The sequence below is a fragment of the Giraffa tippelskirchi genome, chromosome 2 (genome assembly GCF_054371585.1).
Source record: "Giraffa tippelskirchi isolate mGirTip1 chromosome 2, T2T-mGirTip1v1.2.pri, whole genome shotgun sequence".
Lineage (NCBI taxonomy): Eukaryota > Metazoa > Chordata > Mammalia > Artiodactyla > Giraffidae > Giraffa > Giraffa tippelskirchi.
Genome location: NC_137276.1, coordinates 68,856,517 through 68,880,225, shown reverse-complemented (window position 1 = coordinate 68,880,225; position 23,709 = coordinate 68,856,517). Strand labels below are relative to the sequence as shown.

The following is a 23,709-nucleotide window of genomic DNA, read 5'->3' as shown; positions in this document are numbered from 1 at the left end:
AAACCCTAATGGAAAACCTAACAACTTCATCCAGATCAACAGGAATTAACTATATGAGACTGAATTGATAAATATTCATAAATATTCATAAGTTATTCATAACTTATGACTTTTTCTGTAATACATTGATTTCACTCTTTATTTTCTACAAAAAAAAATCCTTCCTCTTATACTACAACCTATAACAAGTTGACAAAGTATACCTTTGTAAACAAAAATGAAACATTTCCTTTCCTGCTCTACCTGATCTTTCTAGAACTTGGCTTCTCCAGCTGGCTCACCTGTGAACTTGATGGCTTATTGCAACCAAATTAATACTTGTTACACTAATCATTGTTTTACTATGTTTTCTCTTGCTATTTTCAAATTATTTGTGCCTTGTACCTCTCTCTGATGGACTAGGACTTCATTAACATTGCTAATGTATTACTTACATCCTGTTTCATAAGACTGGTATCTCTTACACCACCCAATGTGCAGCCAGACCTCTGACAAAATTAATGATGTTTAAACATATTAAGAGAGTTGATCGTATATTTAACTCTACACAGAATATTGTAATAGTGCAACTCCAGATATGGGAAGAAACAACAAAGGAAAACATTCCCTAGATCATAACAGACTAGTAAGACAGGTGATCCAGAGAATTTTAGATTATCAACAAGGCCTAATCTAAAAATTAACACATTGAGTGGCCTATCAACAGAATCTTTATCTGATCTGGAAATAGGCCTTCTGTGGTACAAAATCAGTCATGAAATGCCTCCCAAACATTGGTCAAATGTATGACCAAGAAGAGGCACTGTGGATAAAGAATGTCACCTGCCATATCAGTAAGTGAAGGATGCTGTAGCCATCAAGATATAAGCCACTGAAGCCACCCCCAGCCATGAACCTTGGAGGGATTCACCGTGGAGAAAAGCAGGATACTGAGCTTAGATAGTTATAGTGCATATCAAAGAAATGATTTCAATGAGCCCAAAGGTGCTAGAAAGTGAGGGGATGGAAAATGATATTCCATGCAAAACAAAAACAAAAAGAAAGCTGTGGCAGCAATACTTGTATCAGACAAAACAGAAAGAAAAGAAAGACTGTAACAAGAGACAAAAAGGGCCATTACACTGTAATAAAGGAATCAATCTAACCAGAAGATATAACAATTTTAAATACATATGCACCCAATATAGGAGCATCTAAACATACAAAGTGAATATTTAAGGAAGAAACTGATGGTAATAAGATAAAAGCAGAGGACTCTAGTACCCCACTTACATCAATGGACAGATATTCAGACAGAAAGTCAACAAGAAAACAAATGTTTTTTATGTATGTCTTCAGATCATTGAATACATACATAAAAAACATTCCATCTAAAAATTGAAGAATATACATTCCATCCAAAAATTGAAGAATACACACTCTTTTCAAGTAAATATGGAAGAATCTCCTGGAGAGATCACATGCTAGGCCACAAGACATATCTCAGTAAATTAAAGAAGACTGAAATCATATCAAGCATTTTTCCAAATACAACCACATGAGACAAGAAAATTGCAAGAAGAAACTGAGAAAAAAAGAAACATGTGAAGCCTAAACAGTCTACTACTAAATAACTAATGAGATTGAAGAAAACAGAGAGTAAATTAAAAAACATCTCAAGACAAATTAAAATGGAAATACAAAAGGCCAAATCAATAGGATGCAGCAAAAGTACTTCTAAAAGAAAGTTTATGGCAATAAAGGCCTAATCCACAAATCAAGAAAAATCTCAAACAAATGATCTAAATTTACACCTAAAAGAAGTAGAAAAAGGACAACAAACAAAACCTAAAGTTAATAGAAGTAGGGATATAATAAAGATTAGAGCAGAAGTAAATGAAATAGAGACTAAAAAGAGGGACAATCAGTGAAACGAAAACCTGATTCTTTTTAAAAGTACATAAAATTGATAAATTTTTAGCAAGACATATCAAGAAAAAAGAGACAGAACCTAAATAAATCAAATCAGAAATGAAAGAAGAGAAGTTACAAACAACACTGCAGAAACACAAAGAATCATAGAGGTTACTACAATTATATGCCAACAAATTGTAAAACGCAGAAAAAACATCTAACTTCCTAGAAACATATAATCTCCCAATACTTAATCAGGAAGAAATAAAAATATCAACAAAGCAATTACTAATAATAAACTTAAGTCAGTATCAAAGAACTATCAAAAAACAAACCTTTAGAATCAGAGGGCTTCACAAGAAAATACTACCAAATATTTAAAGAAGAGTCAACACCTAACTTTCTCAAACTGTTGCCAAAAAATTGCAAAATAATACTTCCAAATTCATGTAATGAGGTCAACATCAACCTCTTTTCCAATGAGTCAACTTTTCGCATGAGTGGCCAAAGTATTAGAGTTTCAGCTGCAACATCAGTCCTTCCAATGAACAACCAGGACTGATCTCCTTTAGGATGGACTGGTTGGATCTTCTTGCAGTCCAAGGGACTCTCAAGAGTCTTCTCCAACATCACAGTTCAAAAGCATCAATTCTTTGGCGCTCAGCTTTCTTCACTGTCCAACTCTCACATCCATACATGACTGCTGGAAAAACCATAGCCTTTACTAGACGGACCTTTGTTGGCAAAGTAAGGTCTCTACTTTTACATATGCTATCTAGGTTGGTCATAAACTTCCTTCCAAGGAGTAAGCATCTTTTAATTTCATGGCTGCAATCACCATCAGTAGTGATTTTGGAGCCCAAAAAAATAAAGTCTGACACTGTTTCCACATCTATTTGCCATGAAATGATGGGAACAGATGCCATGATCTTAGTTTTTTGAATTTTGAGCTTTAAGCCAACTTTTTCACTCTCCTCTTTCACTTTCATCAAGAGGCTCTTTAGTTCTTTTTCACTTTCTGCATTAAGGGTGGTGTCATCTGCATATCTGAGGTTATTGATATGTCTCCTGGCAATCTTGATTCCAGCTTGTGTTTACTCCAGTGCAGCATTTCTCATGATGTACTCTGTATATAAGTTAAATAAGCATGGTGACAATATACAGCCTTGACGTACTCCTTTTCCTATTTGGAATCAGTCTGTTGTTCCATGTCAGGTTCTAACTGTTGCTTCCTGACGTGCATATAGGTTTCCAAGGAGACAGGTCAGATGGTCTGGTGTTCCCATCTCTTTCAGAATTTTCCACAGTTTATTGTGATCCACACAGTCAAAGGCTTTGGCATAGTCAATAAAGCAGAAATAGATGTTTTTCTGGAACTTTCTTGCTTTTTCAATGATCCAGCAGATGCTGGCAATTTCATCTCTGGTTCCTCTGCCTTTTCTAAAACCAGCTTGAACATTTGGAAGTTCACGATTCACGTATTGTTAAAGCCTGGCTTGGAGAATTTTGAGCATTACTTGACTAGCATGTGAGTTGAGTGCAATTGTGCGGTAGTTTGAGCATTCTTTGGTATTGCCTTTCTTTGGCATTGGAATGAAAACTGACCTTTTCCAGTCCTGTGGCCACTGCTGAGTTTTCCAGATTTGCTGGCATATTGAGTGCAGCACTTTCACAGCATCATCTTTCAGGACTTGAAATAGCTCAACTGGAATTCCATCACTTCCACTAGCTTTGTTCATAGTGATGCTTTCTAAGGCCCACTTGACTTCACATACCAGGATCTCAGGCTCTAGGTGAGTGATCACACCATCGTGATTATCTGGGTCGTGAAGATATTTTTTGTACAGTTCTTCTGTGTGTTCTTGCCACCTCTTCTTAATATCTTCTGCTTCTGTTAGGTCTATACCGTTTCTGTCCTTTATCGAGCCCATCTTTGCATGAAATGTTCCTTTGGTATCTCTAATTTTCTTGAAGAGATCTCTAGTCTTTCCCATTCTGTTGTTTTCCTCTATTTCTTTGCACTGATCGCTGAGGAAGGCTTTCTTATCTCTCCTTGCTATTCTTTGGAACTCTTCATTCATATGGGAATATCTTCCTTTTCTCCTTTGCTTTTTGCTTCTCTTCTTTTCCCAGCTATTTGTAAGGCCTCCTCAGACAGCCATTTTGCTTTTTTGCATTTCTTTTCCATGGGGATAGTCTTGATCCCTGTCTCCTGTACAATGTCACGAACCTCCGTCCATAGTTCTATCAGATCTAGTCCCATAAATCTATTTGTCACTTCCACTGTATAATCATAAGGGATTTGATTTAGGTCATACCTGAATGGTCTAGTGGTTTTCCCTACTTTCTTCAATTTAAGTCTGAATTTGGCAATAAGGAGTTCATGATCTGAGCCACAGTCAGCTCCCGGTCTTGTTTTTGCTGACTGTATAGAGCTTCTCCATCTTTGGCTGCAAAGACTATAATCAATCTGATGTTGGTGTTGACCATCTGGTGATGTCCATGTGTAGAGGTAAGAATATACAATTGGAAAGTGTCAGCCTCTTTAACAAATGGTACTCATAAAACTTCAACATGCAACAGAACCAAACTGTACTAATTTCTCACACCTTACACAAAATAAACTCAAAATAGGTTAGAGACTTAAATGTAAAACCTGAAACCACAAAACTCCTCTTTGACATCAGGCTTAGCAAAAATTTTTTGGATCTGTCTCCCTAGGCAAGGAAAAAAGAAGCAAAAATAAACAAATGGGGCTACATAAAACTAAAAAGCTTTCTCCATAAAGACAGAAACAGTTAACAAAATGAAAAAGTAGCTTACTAAATGGGAAAAGATATTCTTAAATGACATATCAGTAAGGGATAAATAATCAAAATATACAAAGAATTCAAGCAACTCAACATCAAAATAACAAACCCAATTAAAAACTGGCCAGAGGATCCCAATGTACATTTCTCCAAAGAATACATACAAATAGCCAACAGACACATGAAAAGATGCCCAATATCACTAACCATCAGGGGAATGTAAAACAAAACCACAGTGAGATACCACAGCACAGCTGTCAGAATGGTTATAATCAAAAATACAGCAAGCAACAAGTGTAGACAAGGATGTGGAACAAAGCGAACCCTAGTGCACTGTCAGTGAGGTGGTACATTAGTGCAGTCACCAAGGAAAACAGTATGGAGGTTCTTTAAAAAAATAAAAGTAGACCTACTATAAATTCAGCAATTTTGCTTCTGGGTATTTACTCAAAGAAAACAAAATACTAATTCAAAGAGATGCATGCACATCAACTTACACTGAAGCATTATTTACAATAGCCAAGATATGTAAATAAGTATCTATCAACAGATGAATGGAAAAGAGATGGAGGGGAAGAGATCAAGATGGCAGAGGAAGAGGACAAGGAGTTCACCTCCTCCCACAAACACACCAAAAATATATCTACATTTGGAACAGTTTTCATGGAAAACTAACTGGAAACTAACAAAATACCTCCTATACAACCAAAGCTGAAAGATACATACACAATTACACAGCACTGGAAAAAAGCATCAGGTCAGGACCTGTACACCTGGGAGGAGACTAAGAGGAAAAGAGATATCACAGGGGCAGATACTCACTTTGTGAAGTCAGCAAGTCAAGTCACAGACTGGGTGTTCTAGTTCTAGGGTCCTGCACATAATAATAAACCCCATTGGCAGCTAACAGAATGTCTGGGACAGGTAGAAAGATTTAAGAAGACTAGATTCCGCTCAGGAGGAGTGCATGGTCCTGAATTGCCTCCAGGCAGGGAAGAGAGATCTGCCCTAGCAGCTGCCACTACTCTATACTTCCCAGTTCAAACCAAGAAAATTCCCTGGCCCAAATCACTGCACACCCTTCACAAGCTTTAGCTGTTCCATCACCAGCCACACCAACTACTAAGATAATAGTGGCCAGTACACCCTGAGGAAAAATAGGACTGGCATACACATCAATTGCAGCAGTCTCACAAAAGGCATTGGGCATTCATACCTAAGAATTGGGCATTCTACCTAAGAATGCTCTCACATAAGAACACCTTTTAAGACCACAATAGATAAATGCTTCACCTATACTCATAGAGACAGAGAAAGTTAAGTAAAATGAAATGCAGAGGAACTACTCTCAACTGAAGACCTCCCTGGTGGCTCAGAGGTTAAAGCGTCTGCCTCCAATGCAGGAGACCCGGGTTCGATCCCAGGGTCGGGAAGATCCCCTGGAGAAGGAAATGGCAACCCACTCCAGTATTCTTGCCTGGAGAATCCCATGGACGGAGGAGCCTGGTAGGCTCCAGCCCATGGGGTCGCAAAGAGTCGGACACGACTGAGCGACTTCACTTTCACTCTCAACTGAAAGAGCAAGAGAAAACCCATGAAAAAAATCAATAATGAAACAGAAATAAGCAATTTATCAGATGAAGAGTTCAAAATATTGGTAATAAAAATGCAAACTGAATGAGGGTAGAAGATTAATCTATACAAAAATGATTTTAACAAGTAACTAGAAAATATGAAGAACACAATATCAAAATAAAAAAGTAGAAGCAGTAAGAAACAGACTAAATGACACAGAATAACATATAAGCGATCTGGAAGGTAGAGTAATGGAAATCATCCAGTGAGAACAGCAGGTGGAAAGACAAAAATATAGTAAGGATTGAAGGTCACTTAAATAAACTAGTACATATATTAAAAGAAAAAAATGTAAAATCAACTATCATAAGCAATAAAAGGATAAGCAGGAAGATATAAAATATGACATCAAAGACAGAAAATATAGTTCAGTTCAGTTCAGTCACTCAATCATGTGCAACTGTTTGCAACCCTATGGACTGCAGCACACCAGGCTTCCCTGTCCATCATCAACTCCCAGAGATTGCTCAAACTCATGTCCAACGAGTCAGTGATGCCATTCAACCATCTCATCCTCTGTCATCCCCTTCTCCTCCTGACTTCAATCTTTCCCATCATCAAGGTCTTTTCAAATAACTCAGTTCTTTGTATCAAGTGGCCAAAGTATTGGATAAGCTTTGCATCAGTTTCAGCATCAGTACTTCCAATGAATATTCAGGACTAATTTCCTTTAGGATTGACTGGTTGGATCTCCTTGCAGTCCAAGGGACTCTCAAGAGTCTTCTCCAACATCACAGTTCAAAAGCATCATCTCTTTGGCACTCAGTTTTTTTATAGTCCAACTCTCACATCCATACATAACTACTGGAAAAACCATGGCTTTGACAAGACAGGCCTTTGTTGGCAAAGTAATGTCTCTGCTTTTTAATTTGCTATCTAGACTGGTCATAGTTTTTCTTCCAAGGAGCAAGAGTCTTTTAATTTCATGGCTGCCAACACCATCTGCAGTGATTTTGGAGCCCAAAAGATAAAGTCTGTCACTGTTTCAATTATTTCCCCATCTATTTGCCATGAAATGATGGGACTGGATGCCATGATCTTAGTTTTCTGAATGTTGAATTTTAAGCCAACTTTTTCACTCTCATCTTTCACTTTCATCAAGAGGCTCTTTAGTTCTTCTTCACTTTCTGCCATAAGGGTGATGTCATCTTTGTATCTAAGGTTATTGATATTTCTCCCTGCAATCTTGATTCCAGCTTGTGCTTCATTCAGCCTGGTATTTCCCATGATATACTCTTCACATAAGTTAAATAAGCAGGGTGACAATATACAACCTTGATGTACTCCTTTCCAAATTTGGAACCAGTCTATTGTTCCATGTCCAACTCTAACTGTTGCTTCTTGACCTGCATACAGATTTCTCAGGAAGCAGGTAAGGTGGTCTGGTATTCCCATCTCTTGAAGAGTTTTCCATAGTTTGTTGTGATCTACACTGTCAAAGGCTTTGGCATAGTCAATAAAGCAAAAGTAGAAGTTTTTCTGGACTCTTTTGCTTTTTAGATGATCCAGCGGATGTTGGCAATTTGATCTCTGGTTCCTCTGTCTTTTCTAAAACCAGCTTGAACATCTGGAAGTTCTTGTTTTACATACGGTTGAAGCCTGGCTTGGAGAATTTTGAGCATTACTTTGCTAGCATGTGAGATGAGTGCAATTGTGTGGTATTTTGAACCTTCTTTGGCATTGCCTTTCTTTGGGATTGGAATGAAAACTGACCTTTCCGCTGGGATTGGCTATGGCCCAGGTTCTGTGCTCATCTTCTCCTACGAGAACTCCAAAATTACAACTCACTGCTGAATAACCATCAACAGTAGAATGTTGGATCCCACCAGAAAAAGATACCCCACATCCAAGGGCAAAGGAGAAGGCCCAGCAAATTGGTAAGAGGGGCTAAATCTCATTTAGAATCAAACCCCATACCCACGAGAGATGCTCAGAGGGCTCAGACCAGTATATCCCACAGACACTGAGCCAGACCTGCCTTTGAGTGTTTGAGTGTCTCCTGCAGAGTATAGGTCAGCAGTGGCTGACCCCTGCAGGGGCAGGGGTTCTGGGGGCGGCAGTCCTAGGTGTGGCATAAGCCCTCTTGGAGGAGGTCGCCACTAACCCCACCATAGAGCTGCCGAGCAGATCACCCACAAACTGTAGAACAATTATACCAAATAAATTCTTGCACTATTAAGAAAGTTCTAGGACCCACAACAGATTTCCCAACCTGCTGCTGCTAAGTTGCTTCAGTCGTGTCCGACTCTGTGAGACCCCATAGACGGCAGCCCACCAGGCTCCCCCGTCCCTGGGATTCTCCAGGCAAGAACACTGGAGTGGGTTGCCATTTCCTTCTCTAAGAAAAAGCAAAAGAGTTGCAGAAAAATATCTAATTCTGCTTTATTGACTATGCCAAAGCCTTTGTGTGGATCACAACCAACTGCAGAAAATTCTTCAAGAGTTGGGAATACCAGACCACCATACCTGCCACATGAGAAACCTGTATGCAGGTCAAGAAGCAATAGTTTGTACCAGACATGGAACAATAGACTGGTGCAAAATTGGGAAAGGAGTATGTCAAGGCTGTATATTTTCACCCTGCTTATTTAATTTATATGCAGAGGACATCATGCAGGATGTCTGGCTAGATGAAGCACAAGCTGCAATCAAGATTGCTGGGAAAAATATCAATAACCTCAGATATGCAGATGACACCACCTTTATGGCAGAAAGTGAAGAACTAAAGAGCCTCTTGATGAAAGTGAAAGAGAGTGAAAAATTTGGCTTAAAACTCAACATTCAGGAAACTAAGATCATGGCATCTGGTCCCATCACTTCATGGCAAATAGATGGGGAAACAATGGAAACATTGACAGACTTTATTTTGGGGAGCTCCAAAATCAATGCCAATGGTGACTGCAGCCATGAAATTAAAAGACTCTTGCTCCTTGGAAGAAAAGCTATGACCAACATAGACAGCATATTAAAAAGCAGAGACATTTCTTTGCTGACCAAGGTCCGTCTAGTCAAAGCTATGGTTTTTCCAGTAGTCTTGTATGGATGCGGAGAAGGCAATGGCAACACACTCCAGTGTTCTTGCCTGGAGAATCCCAGGGACAGGGGAGCCTGGTAGGCTGCTGTTTATGAGGTTGCACAGAGTCGGACACGACTGAAGCAACGCAGCAGCAGCAACAGCAGCAGCATGTATGGATGTAAGATTTGGACCATAAAGAAGACTGAGTGCCAAAGAATTGAAGCTTTTAACTGTGGTGTTGGAGAAGACTCTTGAGAGTCCATTGGATTCCAAAGTGATCAAACAAGTCAATCCTAAAGGAAATCAATCCTGAGTATTCATTGGAAGGACTGATTTTAAAGCTGAAGCTCCAATACTTTGGCCACCTGATGTGAAGAGCCGACTCATTAGAACATACCCTGATGCTGGGAAAGACTGAAGGGAGGAGAAGGTGACGACAGAGGATGAGATGGTTGTATGGCATCACTGACTCAATGGACATGAGTTTGAGCAAGTTCAGGGAAATGGTACAGGACAGAGAAGCCTGGCATGCTTCAGTTCACAGGGTTGCAAAGAGCCAGACATGACTGAGCCACTGAACAACAGCAAAGCTAATAAATATTGATGATCAATTGGCTGACCTGAAACTCATGATGCAAATACTTCGTAGGAACTTGTTTTAAAATTGTGCTCTAGATTTCAGGTTTACCTTTTTCAGGTTTTAGAAAATTGAAATAAAATCATAATTGTATCTAGCTCCTAGAAGTCATCTCTAAGTTTGATACCACATTCATGGAATCATAAGATTGAACGTTCTCAGTAATATCATGTACAGCATGTATCTAATAGTCCCAAGAGGCCAAGAGCAAGCAAGGTCTAGCAATCGTTATTATCTACATATCTTAATTACAAGGTACTCAATCCCTTCCTTTTTTAATCATCATATATAAGAGATTTTGTTGTCCTCTTCTTGGGTAAATATTCATTAGATGCATTGAAATCTGTCACCAGGTTCAAATGTCAGCTACTCATTATATTTACAACAAATATTTATTAAACAATTACTATGTCCCTGGCACTGTACTAAGAAGTGGGGAATATAAATAAGATATCATTCATCTACTCAAGAACTCGACATCTAACAGGGAAAAATAGGATAAACAAATGTATTAAAAACATATGCAAATGTATTAAACAAATATATTAAACTCAAGATCTAATTAAATTTCAACACTGGCCATCATTTGTCACAAGAGCTATTATTTAGAAAGGGCAATTACTGAGGGGAAGTGGTCATGAGAAACAAGCTTAAGGTATGTCTTCTAATTCTTGTTTCTTTTCAACATAGACAAATAATGCAACTTGACAAAAGAGAAGTTTGCTTCTTTAAAAAGGACATAACAATTTATAACCTATTTGCTCCACAAGGCAATTTGTTCCTAACAAGAAAATATGTAAATAAACATGCTAAATAGTGCAAATGTAAGGTGCTAGTATTAAGCCAGTACCTAGAACAATGCCTCATACAGACTAGATTTAACAAATATTTATTAAATTTAATGAGCACCTTGTAACATAACCTATTCTCAGATTTATCATCCTATTGTAATATATTTTATTAAATTTTAAGAACTATTTCATACCAAGAATATGAGTGAATAATAATACTAAAGCATCCATGAAACAATGGAGCTTATGAAAATGAATTGTGCCCAGTAACTTTAAAGCTCCTGATGTGGCTATGTACCCTCTCTCTCCACCCATTCCACTTTTACTTTTTGCATTAGATATTCTCTCCTTCTCTTTAAAACTTATCATATATGCCTGTACCACTATATACATATAGGTAGATAGATATATGGTTTAGTTTTGCATGTCTCAACCTTTATATAAATGGAAACATTTTGCATGGATTCTTACATGGCTTGCTCTTTGTTACGTAAAGGTTTATGATGTGGTATTCACTCATGTTAATATCTGTAGAGCTTCCCTTGTGACTCAGCTGGTCAAGAATCCACCTGCAATGCAGGAGACCTGGGTTCGATCCCTGGGTTGGGAAGATCCTTTGGAGAAAGGAAAGGCTACTCACTCCGGTATTCTGGCCTGAAAAATTCCATGGACTATGGAGTCCAACAGGGTCACAAAGAGTCGGACATAACTGAGTGATTCTCACTTTCACTTTCTCTTCATGATAAGATGCACTGCTATAACTTATTCATTTTCATTCATTATACACACATTTCTAATTTTAAGAGGAATAGTTTTAACGACTCAAATATAAGTATAAAGTTCACTATAAAAATTAATAGGAACCCTTTATTAAGTAAAGAAAATTTACTTCAAATAAACTATATTGCTAGAAGTTTCAAATAAACTATTTTGAATTTTTCAAAATTTTCTATATCCTCTGAGATTAAAATATCTTTTTTTTTCTCTTGGGTAAATAACATCTGTAGATATTCTAATGCTGAACTAACATCACATTCCCAGAATAAATCCAACTTTATTATAATGAGTTCTTTATTGCTTAACAGTCTGCTTACATTTTAAGATTTCTGCATCTTTAGATTGGCATGTGAATTTTCTTCCTTGTCTTACCCATGAACTGTTGGTATTGAATTCACCAGCTTCATTTAGTGAATTGAAAAGCTGGCACCTCTCTTGTCAGTCTTAGGAAGTTATATTTACATATACCCAAAAGGATTTTTAGTACTCTTCATAAACATATTTGAGACTAGGGTTTGTTTTGAGTAAAAACTGTTAACTACTAATTCAGTTCTTTAATTCACATTATCTATTCTTGAGTCAGTTCTACTAAATTATGTTTTCCTAGGAATTTTTCTAAATTTCATCCAAATTTTCATTTTTATTAGGATAAAATTCTTCATATATTCATAGTTGTTATATCCATATATAATATCCATCCAGAATGTTAGGTCCATGAATCAAGGTAAATTAGAAGTGGTCAAACAGGAGATGGCAAAAGTGAACATCGATATTTTAGAAATCAGTGAACTAAAATAGGCTGGAATGGGCAAATTTACTTCAGATGACCATTACATCTAGTACAGTGGGCAAGAATCCCTTAGAAGAAATGGAACAGACATCATAGTCAACAACAGAGTGCAAAATGCAGTACTTAGGAGGTGCAATCTCAAAAACTACAGAATGATCTCTGTTTGTTTCCAAGGCAAATCATTCAATATCACAAAAATCCAAGTCTATGCCCCAACCACTAATGCTGAAGAAGCTGAAGTTGAATGGTTCTATGATGACCTACAAGACCTTCTAGGACTAACAACAAAAGATATCTCCATTTCATCACAGGGGACTGGAATGCTAAATTAGGAAGTCAAGAGATACCTGGAGTAACAGGCAAGTTTGGCCTTGGAGTACAAAATGAAGCAGGGCTAAGGCTAACAATTTTGCAAAGAGAATGCACTAGTCATAGCAAACACCCATTTCCAACAACACAAGAAATGACTCTACACATGGACATAACCAGATGGTCAATACCGAAATCAGATTGATTATATTCCTTGCAGCCGAAGACAGAGAAGCTCTATATGGTCAGAGAAATAAGACCAGGAGCTGACTGTGGTTCAGATCATGAACTCTCATGGCAAAATTGAGACTTAAATTGAAGAAAGGAGGGAAAACCACTAGACCATTCAGGTATGACCTAATCAAATCCTGTATGATTATACAGTGGAAATGAAAAATAGATTCAAGGGATTAGATCTGATAGACAGAGTGCCTGGAAAACTATGGACAGAGGTTCATAACATTGTACCGAAGGCAGTGATCAAGAACATCCCCAAGAAAAAGAAATGCAAAAAGGCAAAATGGTTGTCTGGGGAGGCCTTACAAATAGCTGAGAAAAGAAGAGAAGTGAAAGTCAAAGGAGAAAAGGAAAGATACACTCATCTGAATGCAGAGTTCCAAAGAATAGCAAGGAGAGATTAGAAAGCCTTCCTAAGTGAGCAATGCAAAGAAAGAGAGGAAAACAACCGAATGGGAAAGAGTAGAGATCTCTTCAAGAAAATTAGAGATACCAAGGGAACACTTCATGCAAAGATGGGCATAATAAAGTACAGATATGGTATGGACCTAACAGAAGAAAAGGAGATTAAGAGGTGGCAAGAATACACAGAAGAACTGTATAAAAAAGATCTTAATGACCCAGAAAACCATGATGGTGTGATCACTCACCTCGAGTGAGACATCCTGGAGTGTAAAGTCAAGTAGGCCTTAGTAAGCATCACTACAACAAAGCTAGTGGAGGTGATGGAATACCAGCTGAGCTATTTCAAATCCTAAAAAATGATGCTGTGAAAGTGTTGCACTCAATATGCCAGGAAATTTGGATAACTCAGCAGTGGCCACAGGACTGGAAACAGTCAGTTTTCATTCCAATCCAAAAGGAAGGCAATGCCAAAGAATGTTCCAACTGCCACACAATTGCACTCATCTCACAAGCTAGCAAAGTAATGCTCAAAATTCTCCAAGCTAGGTTCAATGATACATGAACCGAGAACTTCCAGATGTTCAAGGTGGATTTAGAAAAGGCAGAAGAACAAAAGTTCAAATTTCCAATATCCGTGGGATCATCAAAAAAGCAAGAGAATTCCAGAAAAATATCTTCTGCTTCACTGACTATCCTAAAGCCTTCGACTGTGTGGGTCACACCAAACGGTAGAAAATTCTTCAAGAGATGGAAATACTAGATCACCTGACCTGCCTCCTGAGAAATCTGTATATAAGTTAAGAAGCAGCAGTTAGTACAAGACATGGAACAATGGACTGGTTTCAGATTGGGAAAGGAGTACATCAATGATGTATATTGTCACCCTGCATCATGTGAAATGCTGGTTTGGATGAAACAGAAGCTGGAATCAAGATTGCAGGGAGAAATATCAATAACTTCAGATATGCAGATGACATCACCCTTATGGTAAAAAACGAAGAGGAATTAAAGAGGCTCTTAATGAAAGTGAAAGAGAAGAGTGAGAAAGCTGGCTTAAAACTCAACATTCAAAAAACGAAGATCATGACATCAGTCCCACCACTTCATGGCAAATAGATGGGGAAACAATGGAAACAGTGAGAGACTATTTTCTTGGGTTCCAAAATCACTGCAGATGGTGACTGCAGCCATGAAATTAAAAGACGCTTATTCCTTGGAAGAAATGCTATGACCAATGTAGATGGCTCTTAAAAAGCAGAGACATTATTTTGCCAACAAAGATCCATCTAGTCAAATCTATGGTTTTTCCAAGTGTCATGTATGGTGAGAGTTGGACCATAAAGAAAGCTGAGCAGTTAATAATTGATGGTTTTGAACTGTGCTGTTTTAGAAGACTCTTGAGAGTCCCTTGGACTGCAAGGAGATCAAACCAGTCAACACTAAAGGAAATCAGTCCTGAATAGTCATTGGAAGGACTGATGCTGAAGCTGAAGCTCCAATACTTTGGCCCCATGCCATGATGTGAAGACCTGACTCATTGGAAAAGACCCTGATGCTGAGAAAGATCAAAGGCAGGTAGAAAAAGGAATGACAGACGCTGAGATGGCTCGATGGCATCACCCATCTGATGGGCCTGAGTTTGTGCAAGCTCCAGGAGTTGGTGATAGTCAGGGAAGCCTGCCTTGATGCAGTCCATGGCATCACTGAGTGTTGGACACAACTGAGCAACTGAACTGAACTGAATCCTTCTTCCTAATATATCTCACCAGCAAGTCATCAATTTTATTTTTGTTTCCAAATAACATGCTTTTCTTTTTGTTGACCCTCACTATAGAATCTTTCTTTTGCTTGTGATGTAATCAATTTCTATTCATATATTCTATTCCTTTTAGGTTTCTTTACTGTTCTCTTGCAAGCTCAAAGTGGAAACAGCTCATTAATGATATACTCTGCATATAAGTTGAATAAACAGGGAGACAATATACAGCTTTGTCATACTCCTGTTTGATCTAGTCTGTGCTAAACTCCATCTATTGAATTTTTTCCATCCAATTGCATTATTCAGCTCTATGATTTGCTTATTTTTTCATCATTTTCTCTTTGTTAAAATTCTTACTTTGTTCATAAGTTGCTCTGCTAACCTCACTGAGCACCTTCTTAACCATTATTTTGGATTATCTGTTTGGTATATCACAAACCTTTATTTCACTATAGTCCACTTCTGGAGAGTTTGTTCTTTTGTTTGGAACATATTTCCTTGTTTGTTTTTTTTTTTTTCCCTTAACTATTTCTGTTGATTTCTCTGTATTAGATAAAACAGCCACCTCTCTAAGTTGAGGGACTGGTCTCAAGTAAGAGACGAACCCCAATAATCAGCCCATCCAGCTAATCTGGATGCTTCTCAAATCTTTGTGCTAGTCTAACTGGAAAAGCTGGGACACTAGATCTGTCATCAAACCCCTACCAGGAAGAAACTAGTAACTGGGCTTTATTGCTGGCACCAGCCTGGGAAAGGAGTTGTGGAAAGAGGGTTAAGGGCTCATTGAAAACTGCCACCATGTCCTCTGTGGACCCCAAGAAACTAGAGAATATATGGCTGCATTGGCTCCCAGAGGCAGGCAAGTGAGAAACTAGATCTTCAGCCAGTAGTCAGAAAAGTCTACTATACTAGATGTGTAGTCCAACTCCTTTCAGGAAGAAGATGGTGACTTGGTTCTTTCACTGGAGTGAGCCAGAAGAAAAGCCATGGAAAGTGCCCACACACAGGTTCAAAGTCCTAGGAGACTAGTGATTGCCTGTCCCATCAGTTCCCAATGACAGCTGAGTTAGAAGCCAGAATCTGGTCAGCAACTGGAAAAGTTACGTGCATTCTAATCCCTTCCAAGGAGAACTGGAAGCTGGGCTTTATTGCCTGCTCATTCTAAGCTGAGCCAGTAGCGAGAGCTACATGAATTATTTGAAAACTACCTATTTGTTCTTTATGGCCCCAAAGGTCTAGCAAACACTGGGCTCCATCAGCTGCCAAACATAGACAAGCTAGTAGACAGTCCCTTTGATAACAGCCAGAAAAGTTGGAGTACTAGATATGTGGCAAAATCTTTTCTCCTCAAGAAGAAGTTGGGAGATTTCTCTCAACTGTATGAGGTTGTGTTAAGAATGGAATTTATGATGAGAGTGTGTCTTAGTTTTTCCTGACTCTTTTGAGGTGGGCATTTTCTTAGTTGACCAACATGCAGGTATCTCTCAACTATTTTCTGGATTTCTCTCAGAGGCAACTGATAGATATGTAGTTGTTTATTCAGTGTGTTTATGGGTAGAGGGAAAAGTCAGGAGCCTCCTATTCTGCAATCTTGCTGTTGGTGGTGATGGTTTAGTCATTCAGTTATATCCTACTCTTTGCAACCTCATGGACTGTAGCCCACCAGACTCCATGGGATTGGGTGGAGTGGGTTGCCACTGCAAGAATGCTGGAATGCATTGCCATTTCCTTCTCCAGGGGCAATTTTGCTGAGAATAAAGCTAAACCTATTTTCTTTTTAAAATATTCTTTTTGCATTTGGTGTTCTTCAGTTTCATTACAATATGTGTAAATATGAATTTCTTTCTATATATCTTGCCTGGAAATTATTGGAATTTTTAACTATGGATTTTGTTGTCTTCCATTAGTTCTAGGAAATTCTTAGGATTTGTTTTATACTTTTCTTCTTTTGTATCTTATATCAGATTATTTTAGATCTTGTCACACCATCTTCCATCTTAACTGTTTTTTTTAAATATCTTATTTTGTGTCTCTGTTTTGTATTGCAAATAACTCCAAATACATCCTTCAGATCATTAATTTGCTGTCTAATCTCTTGTTTTGCCTAACTATTGAATTTTTCACAATATGTTTGTCATTTTAGATAGTTCTGCCTGATCAATTTTGATAGACTTTTGTTTCTTCATTATACTCCTCATACTTTACTGAGTAAATGAGAAAATAATATTTATTAAGCATACTAATTTACCTATATTATCTTACTATTTCAACATCTACAGTGTTTTCAGATCTGATTCTGCAGTTTGCTATTTCTACAAAATTTCATTCATGTATCTTGCTTATTTGTGTGTCTTGTGACAACTTACTTTCTTGAACTTGGATGAGAATATTTTGTGGACTGAGAGTATGGTGCAGAGAGAATTTGGGTTTACTTCTGGCCATTCAGTTCAGTTCAGTCACTCAGTCGTATCTGACTCTTTGCGACCCCATGAACCACAGCACGCCAGGCCTCCCTGTCCATCACCAACTCCCAGAGTCCACCCAAACCCATGTCCATCGAGTCAGTGATGCCATTACTTCCATGTATTACCAAAACAGGATCCTTTACATTTTCAGCTGAAGTTTTAGAGGCTACACAGATAATATAACTTTTGACTCAAAGTCCAGTGAAGAATAGACCTAGAAAATTTCCAAGATATTTTGTTTTTTTTTTTTCTGAACCACTTAGGGCCAAATTAAGCCAGTCAAGTTTTCCTATACCTCCTGCTGTAGAGGCTAGTGTTATTGTTGTTTATCCAGTAAGGTGGTCAAATAAAAGGATTCTCAGGTTCTTGGAAGGGTCTCATGTGCCTTTTCAGCTAACAGGCTTTGTCTTTTGTCCTCAGTTCATGATCTTTCAAAATCCAAGTTACAGGCAATAATGAAAAAGAAATTCCCTGTATTGCCTATCACAATGCAGGTGCTGGCTTGCTAGTTTAGATTTGTGCTCTTAGCACCTGGCTGGCCCCAGGAAATTTCCCTAATTCACCCATCAGATTATCCATATAGTTAAAAATGCTTTATCCATTATTTTTAGATCTTCTAGCTCAACATATTCCTAAAACCCAAACTATGTTTTCATATTAAATTGCTTCTAGATATTACTGATGTCTATTTTTCTTTAGCTCCTAAATACTAATTTGATTAATAGAGGTCCTGTTTTCTCTCTCAGGTAAAAATATAAGAATACAAGGTCTATATCAGAATTATTACTCTTAGCATAGCTTGGCAGTTACATGGAACATAAACTAAGGCAAGAAAGCTACTGGGAAAAGATTTTTTCTCTTTGGGCTCTCTTATGACAGAAAGGAATCTGTGCAGCATATCATCCAGATATTTTTCCCTGTGGTTTTCTTCACTATAAACTTGCAGCCCAGTTAAAAGTTAGGCAAAATAGAATACATACTCCAACAACATACACTACAAGTTGGAGAAAAGTGCAAAAACAGGGATAAGGTGAAAATGCTCTTCACTCCAATATTGCAAAATGACAGGCACCATTTCTATACACCTTCATTCATTCATTGATATTTACCTAGCATTTACTATGTATACAGCATTGTTCCAGGTGTTGGGGATACAACACTGAATAAAGGAATATATGAATGATGACATATAAATGAATACATAGAAAGAAGATAAGAATGCAAACATGACAGCTCTTTGAAAATGACACAATACTACAAAACTCCTTTGTTATTATCATTTTTATCACAAGAGAATCTGGATAATTCTGTGGATTATGGTTATAAAAGCTGTGTTTTCCTTACACACAGAGCAAATACACTTTAGTAGACTTGAAGTTTCAAAGCAATTTTCACTAGCAAAGTTTCTGACTTAAAATATATTCAAAATTCTGTTAACCTACAATTGGACACTTCTCAATTCTCATTCAGTCATAAATGCAGAAATAACACTCTATAATTCACATTAGCTTTTCCAATAAATTAATCGATTTAGCCTAGACAGTGTTCTAATTCAACTTCTATTTTCTCCAACAATAAATCTCAGGTTTCATTTCCACACCAGCTATGGACCAGAATGAAAGATTTAACGAAGCTTCAGCTTGGTAGTTGTTGAGTAAGCACTCTGATACATTTCTATACTATAAACATTTAATGAGACTTACTCCCAACAGAGTATTTACTACATCAATTTATTTCATAGTATTATGTTTGCAGAAGCAAGATAGAGCAAAGGTTATTTTGGATCCTTTACCAATACCACTTCCTATAAATAAAGAGAAGTGCAACCATTTAATTTACAAAATCATTTTAAAAGGCTAAATGCTCAATAAATTCTGCTTTATCTAGTTCAGACAGCCTCAGAAGCTATTTGTAACTTGGGTATAAAATGTATATAAAATTGAAGCATTTTTATACCAGCTTTCTGTCCTTAACTTTGACTGGAACTGAATTTCAAAGGTTGTTGAGACAGTATTGGGATTTCTGGGCAATATATTTGAAATTCCATCCTGCCTTGATAAGGGAGTCAGCCACTTATCTTATGAAAAGGAAGTCTCTATTACTATGCATATGCTCACTCTCATCCAAGCCACACACACACAAACACAAACACATGCACATTATTTTTTCCTTTTCTCCAACCCCTGCCATTTCTTTCCTATCCATTTCAACTAAAGTGAGAAAAGAGAAGTCCCTGAAGGAAGACAACTTCAAAATCTTCCACCTTCTTCTATAATCCTAATATAGAAAAAAGTATCTGGAATAAACTGGCCCTCTTATACAAGCATCCCCTGACACAATTCTGCTTAGTACTACGAAAAATGTGATACACAATCCTATCTGTCCACTCTTGCAAATTTCACCTCACCATTCTAGTCACTCCCCATATACAGACTATTTCTACTTAAGTAACACAGGTACCCAAAAAATAAATTTTCAATAATAAGTTATGCCATCTTTGGGGCTAAGTTACATTTATAATTTTTCTGATGGCTCCAATAAACTAAGAAGTGTAGAATAAATTTTGTTGAATTTTAAGTAAGCACATCAATCTCTACCTGTGAGAATTCAGTATAATATAGAAGTTAGAAATATCTTCCAAAGTCAGATAGACTAGATCCCTGATTACTACCACTCACTAGCCTTCTGATTTGAAAAAAAAAATACATAAATCTGTTTTATTTTCTGTAAAACAACAACAACAAAAAAACCCCACTTTTATGGATTGTTGTTATTTAGTGGGTAAGTTGAGTCCAACCCTTTGCAACCCCATAGACTGTACCTCACAAGCTCTTCTGTTCATGGGATTTTCCAGGAAAGAATACTGAAATGGGTTGCCATCTCCTTCCCCAGGAGATCTTCCTGACTAGGGAGTGAACCCATGTCTCCTACATTGCAGGCAGATTCTTTACCACTAAGCCACTTGGGAAGCCCCCACTTACATGGACACTTGTAACAAGTGATAAATTTATGTTAGATGTTTAGCTATCAAAAATACTACATATTTTTATACGGGCGAATATAATGTTCTGCTAGTATCACTGGTATAAAATTAGTTAAAAACATAATCTTGCCTACAGGGTATTTTTCAATCTTATTGTGAAGACATAACACTCATCTAATAGACAAGTTTACCAAGTACTCATTACACAGGGCAAACATTTAGATGATTGGGTATTATTAAAGAATTATCATTATTTTTCCACCTTATCTAGACAAATAGGTCCTAAAACTTTCACATAAATGCTAATAATTGGGAACTTAATAGATTTTTTCATTGATGCCAATAATTAGGAATTTAATAATATTAGATTAGAAATGAAAATGCCTGTTTAAGATGTGTGACTAAAGTAAAAGCATATGGAAAGGTTATTTTAAACTTAAATGAATTATATATCTAATAAGTTTATTGTGAAAGTAATAATGTTAAGAACAACACAAGAATTATAGGCTATGTGCTTTTTTTTAAGTTATCAGTAAAACTTTAATAATTTTAATTGTGCTTTTTTTTTCATTATGGAAGTATCTGCTTCCAAATAGTCACCTCTGCCACTAATAATGAAAGCTAAAATCTACTGAGAACTTATTATATGCCAGTCACTGCTATGAGCATTTTTACATGTATTATTATTCACTGAGTCAGACAACACTAAGCTTTAGGTCCTATTATTATTATTCTCAATTTATAGGTGAGAAAATTAGAAAATTAAGAGTTGAATAAAATAGCTTACTTAAGATTGCATGGGCAGCAACCACCACAGCTGGGATAGGAACCCAGGCATTTGGTCTCCTGAACCCTTATCTTTAAGCATTATATAGAATTGTCTTCCATTAAACAAGTACATATCTGACTTGGATAACCAACGATCTTTGACATTATACTGGAATATCTGAGAAATATCTCAGCTCAACATTTTGAAAACTAAGTTGCTGATCTTCCTCTCAAAACTGACTTCACCCATATCTTCCCCATCATAGTCGATAAAAACTCATCCAATTGCTCAAGCCAAAAAACAAACAAACAACAGCAACTAAAACCTTGTAATTATCTGTGGTAGGAACAGAGATGTACTGCCCATGTCTCCCTCCCAGGTAGGACGTGCTGCCTAGCTGTGGAGAGTGAGACCAGCAAATGTCCCTGGCTGTCAGTTCCTTCAGGATCTGCTTCAGCTGCACAGAGGTTATCCCCACACCCTATGTCTGCAGGTCAAACCCTTTCCAGGGCAGGCTGACCTGCCTCCAGTGACTGAAAGAGGCCTGACTATTTTTGCCCAACAAGATACACTTGAGGTTAAGACTATCGTCAGGGCTCCTTGCTCACTGGTTCAGCTTTGGAGGTCCAGCTCACAGGTAGGCTTCTTCCTCTACTCAGTCCAGCTCCCTTCCTCTTCCTTCATAGACGTTAATTCCTAATAACACCTTGTATCCCAAACTGACTAGTGTGTGCTTATAGAGGATCTAAACTGCAACACCAGCCATGCTCTTCCCTTTCTCTACAACTAATTTGAACTGTCAAATCCGGCTGGCTCTTCTTACAAAATTTAGCCTTAATATCCACTAGCCACCCTAGTCCAGACTAAAATGTAAAGGGGTCATGAGAGCAGTGCTCAATTATACCACAAGCAGAAAGAACAGTTCAATAATAAGTATTCATGGAATGAATAAATTCTATATTTCAGAAATTGATCTATGTAAAATAAAGTCATGTAAATCTAATTAACACTCACAATTTAAATTCATTGACATCCTTGGAAGAGATGTAAAGGAATCAGAAGTCTACCAATAGAATGTGGTTGTTGTTTAGTCACTCAGTCGTGTTGCCCCTTTCGCGACCCCATGGACTGTAATCCTCCAGACTCTTCTGTCCAAGGAATTTCCCAAGCAAGAATACTAGAATGGGTTGGCATTTCCTACTTTAGAGGATCTTCTCGCCCCAGGGATTGAACCCATGTCTCCTGCATTGAAGGCAGGTTCTTTACCACTTTAGCCACCCAGGAAACCCACTGGTAGAATGATGCTGCTGCTGCTAAGTCGCTTCAGGCGTGTCCGACTCTGTGCTACTCCATAGATGGCAGCCCACCAGGCTCCTCTGTCCCTGGGATTCTCCAAGCAAGAATACTGGAGTGGGTTGCCATTTCCTTCTCCAATGCATGCATGCACGCTAAGTCGCTTCAGTCCTGTCTGACTCTGTGCGACCCTATAGAAGGCAGCCCACAAGGCTCCTCGGTCCACAGGATTCTCTAGGCACGAATACTGGACAGGGTTGCCATTTCCTTCTCCTCACTGGTAGAATATCTACCTGCTAATCAGTTCATTGGAAAACACAGACAATGATTGAGACTGAGTAGGATTTTTATTTACTCATACTCTGAACACCAACCCAAGCATCTTAAACACACACATTTAATTACTTTCATACTGTTATATCAAATTAAATTTTCTCTCAACTTACCTCAAGCTCATCAAGGGCACTCCCCAAGGTTGCTGCCTGAGGCTCTGGTGGGGCTAACATGTTCTGGATGCCCTGTGAAGCATTTGAAATTACATTGAGGGCATTCTGAATTTCTCCACAAACTGTGTCCTTGCTAGCTTTAAGGGACGCAACATCAGAATGTTCCAAACAAGCTGAACAAATTGAATGCAGTATAGGGGAGTTCTCCTTCAATGAGGCCCGGGCACCTGCGATTTCATCCCTCTGATTTGGAGATTTTAGGTCCTGGGGAGAGAAATAAAAGAGAGGTTATGGAAGAAAGATTTATACAAAGAAGCTCCATTTTTCTGCCAATATAAACAAAAAGATAATAGATACTAAGAACTCATACCTATAAGTTAAAATTAAGGGCATAAATTTTTTCTACACTCTTGATTCTGTTAAAAGTTCTATAAAGCTGAGCCAATTAGCAAATAATGGTCACAATGGTACAGATGTGCGATAACTAACTTTTACATGTGTCAGTCATATATTTATGTCAGAAAAATACTCTGGCATTCACATTATTAACTGAATAATAAGAGGGCTTGAGTTCCAAGGATGCTGATTATCTATTTGGATACACATGATGATTTCATTTAACCTTTTTGTTAAAACTAAACCAGTTAAGAATACTAAATTAAACCTCCCAGCATTCAGCTCTTTCATTCTTTTT

General features: G+C 37.7%; 1 protein-coding gene across 8 annotated transcripts in view; it reads right to left on the bottom strand.

The window, feature by feature from the left end:
- CTNNA3 (catenin alpha 3) overlaps positions 1-23,709 on the bottom strand; it is a 1,864,976-nt gene that overhangs the window by 1,344,982 nt on the left and 496,285 nt on the right. For 5 of the 8 annotated variants that reach the window (XM_081568955.1, XM_081568954.1, XM_081568943.1 and 2 more), the window contains one exon: positions 23,016-23,279. In XM_081568955.1, coding sequence (XP_081425081.1) covers positions 23,016-23,279 — 264 coding nt within the window. The other 3 variants (XM_081568946.1, XM_081568948.1, XM_081568947.1) reach the window with 3 other exon arrangements.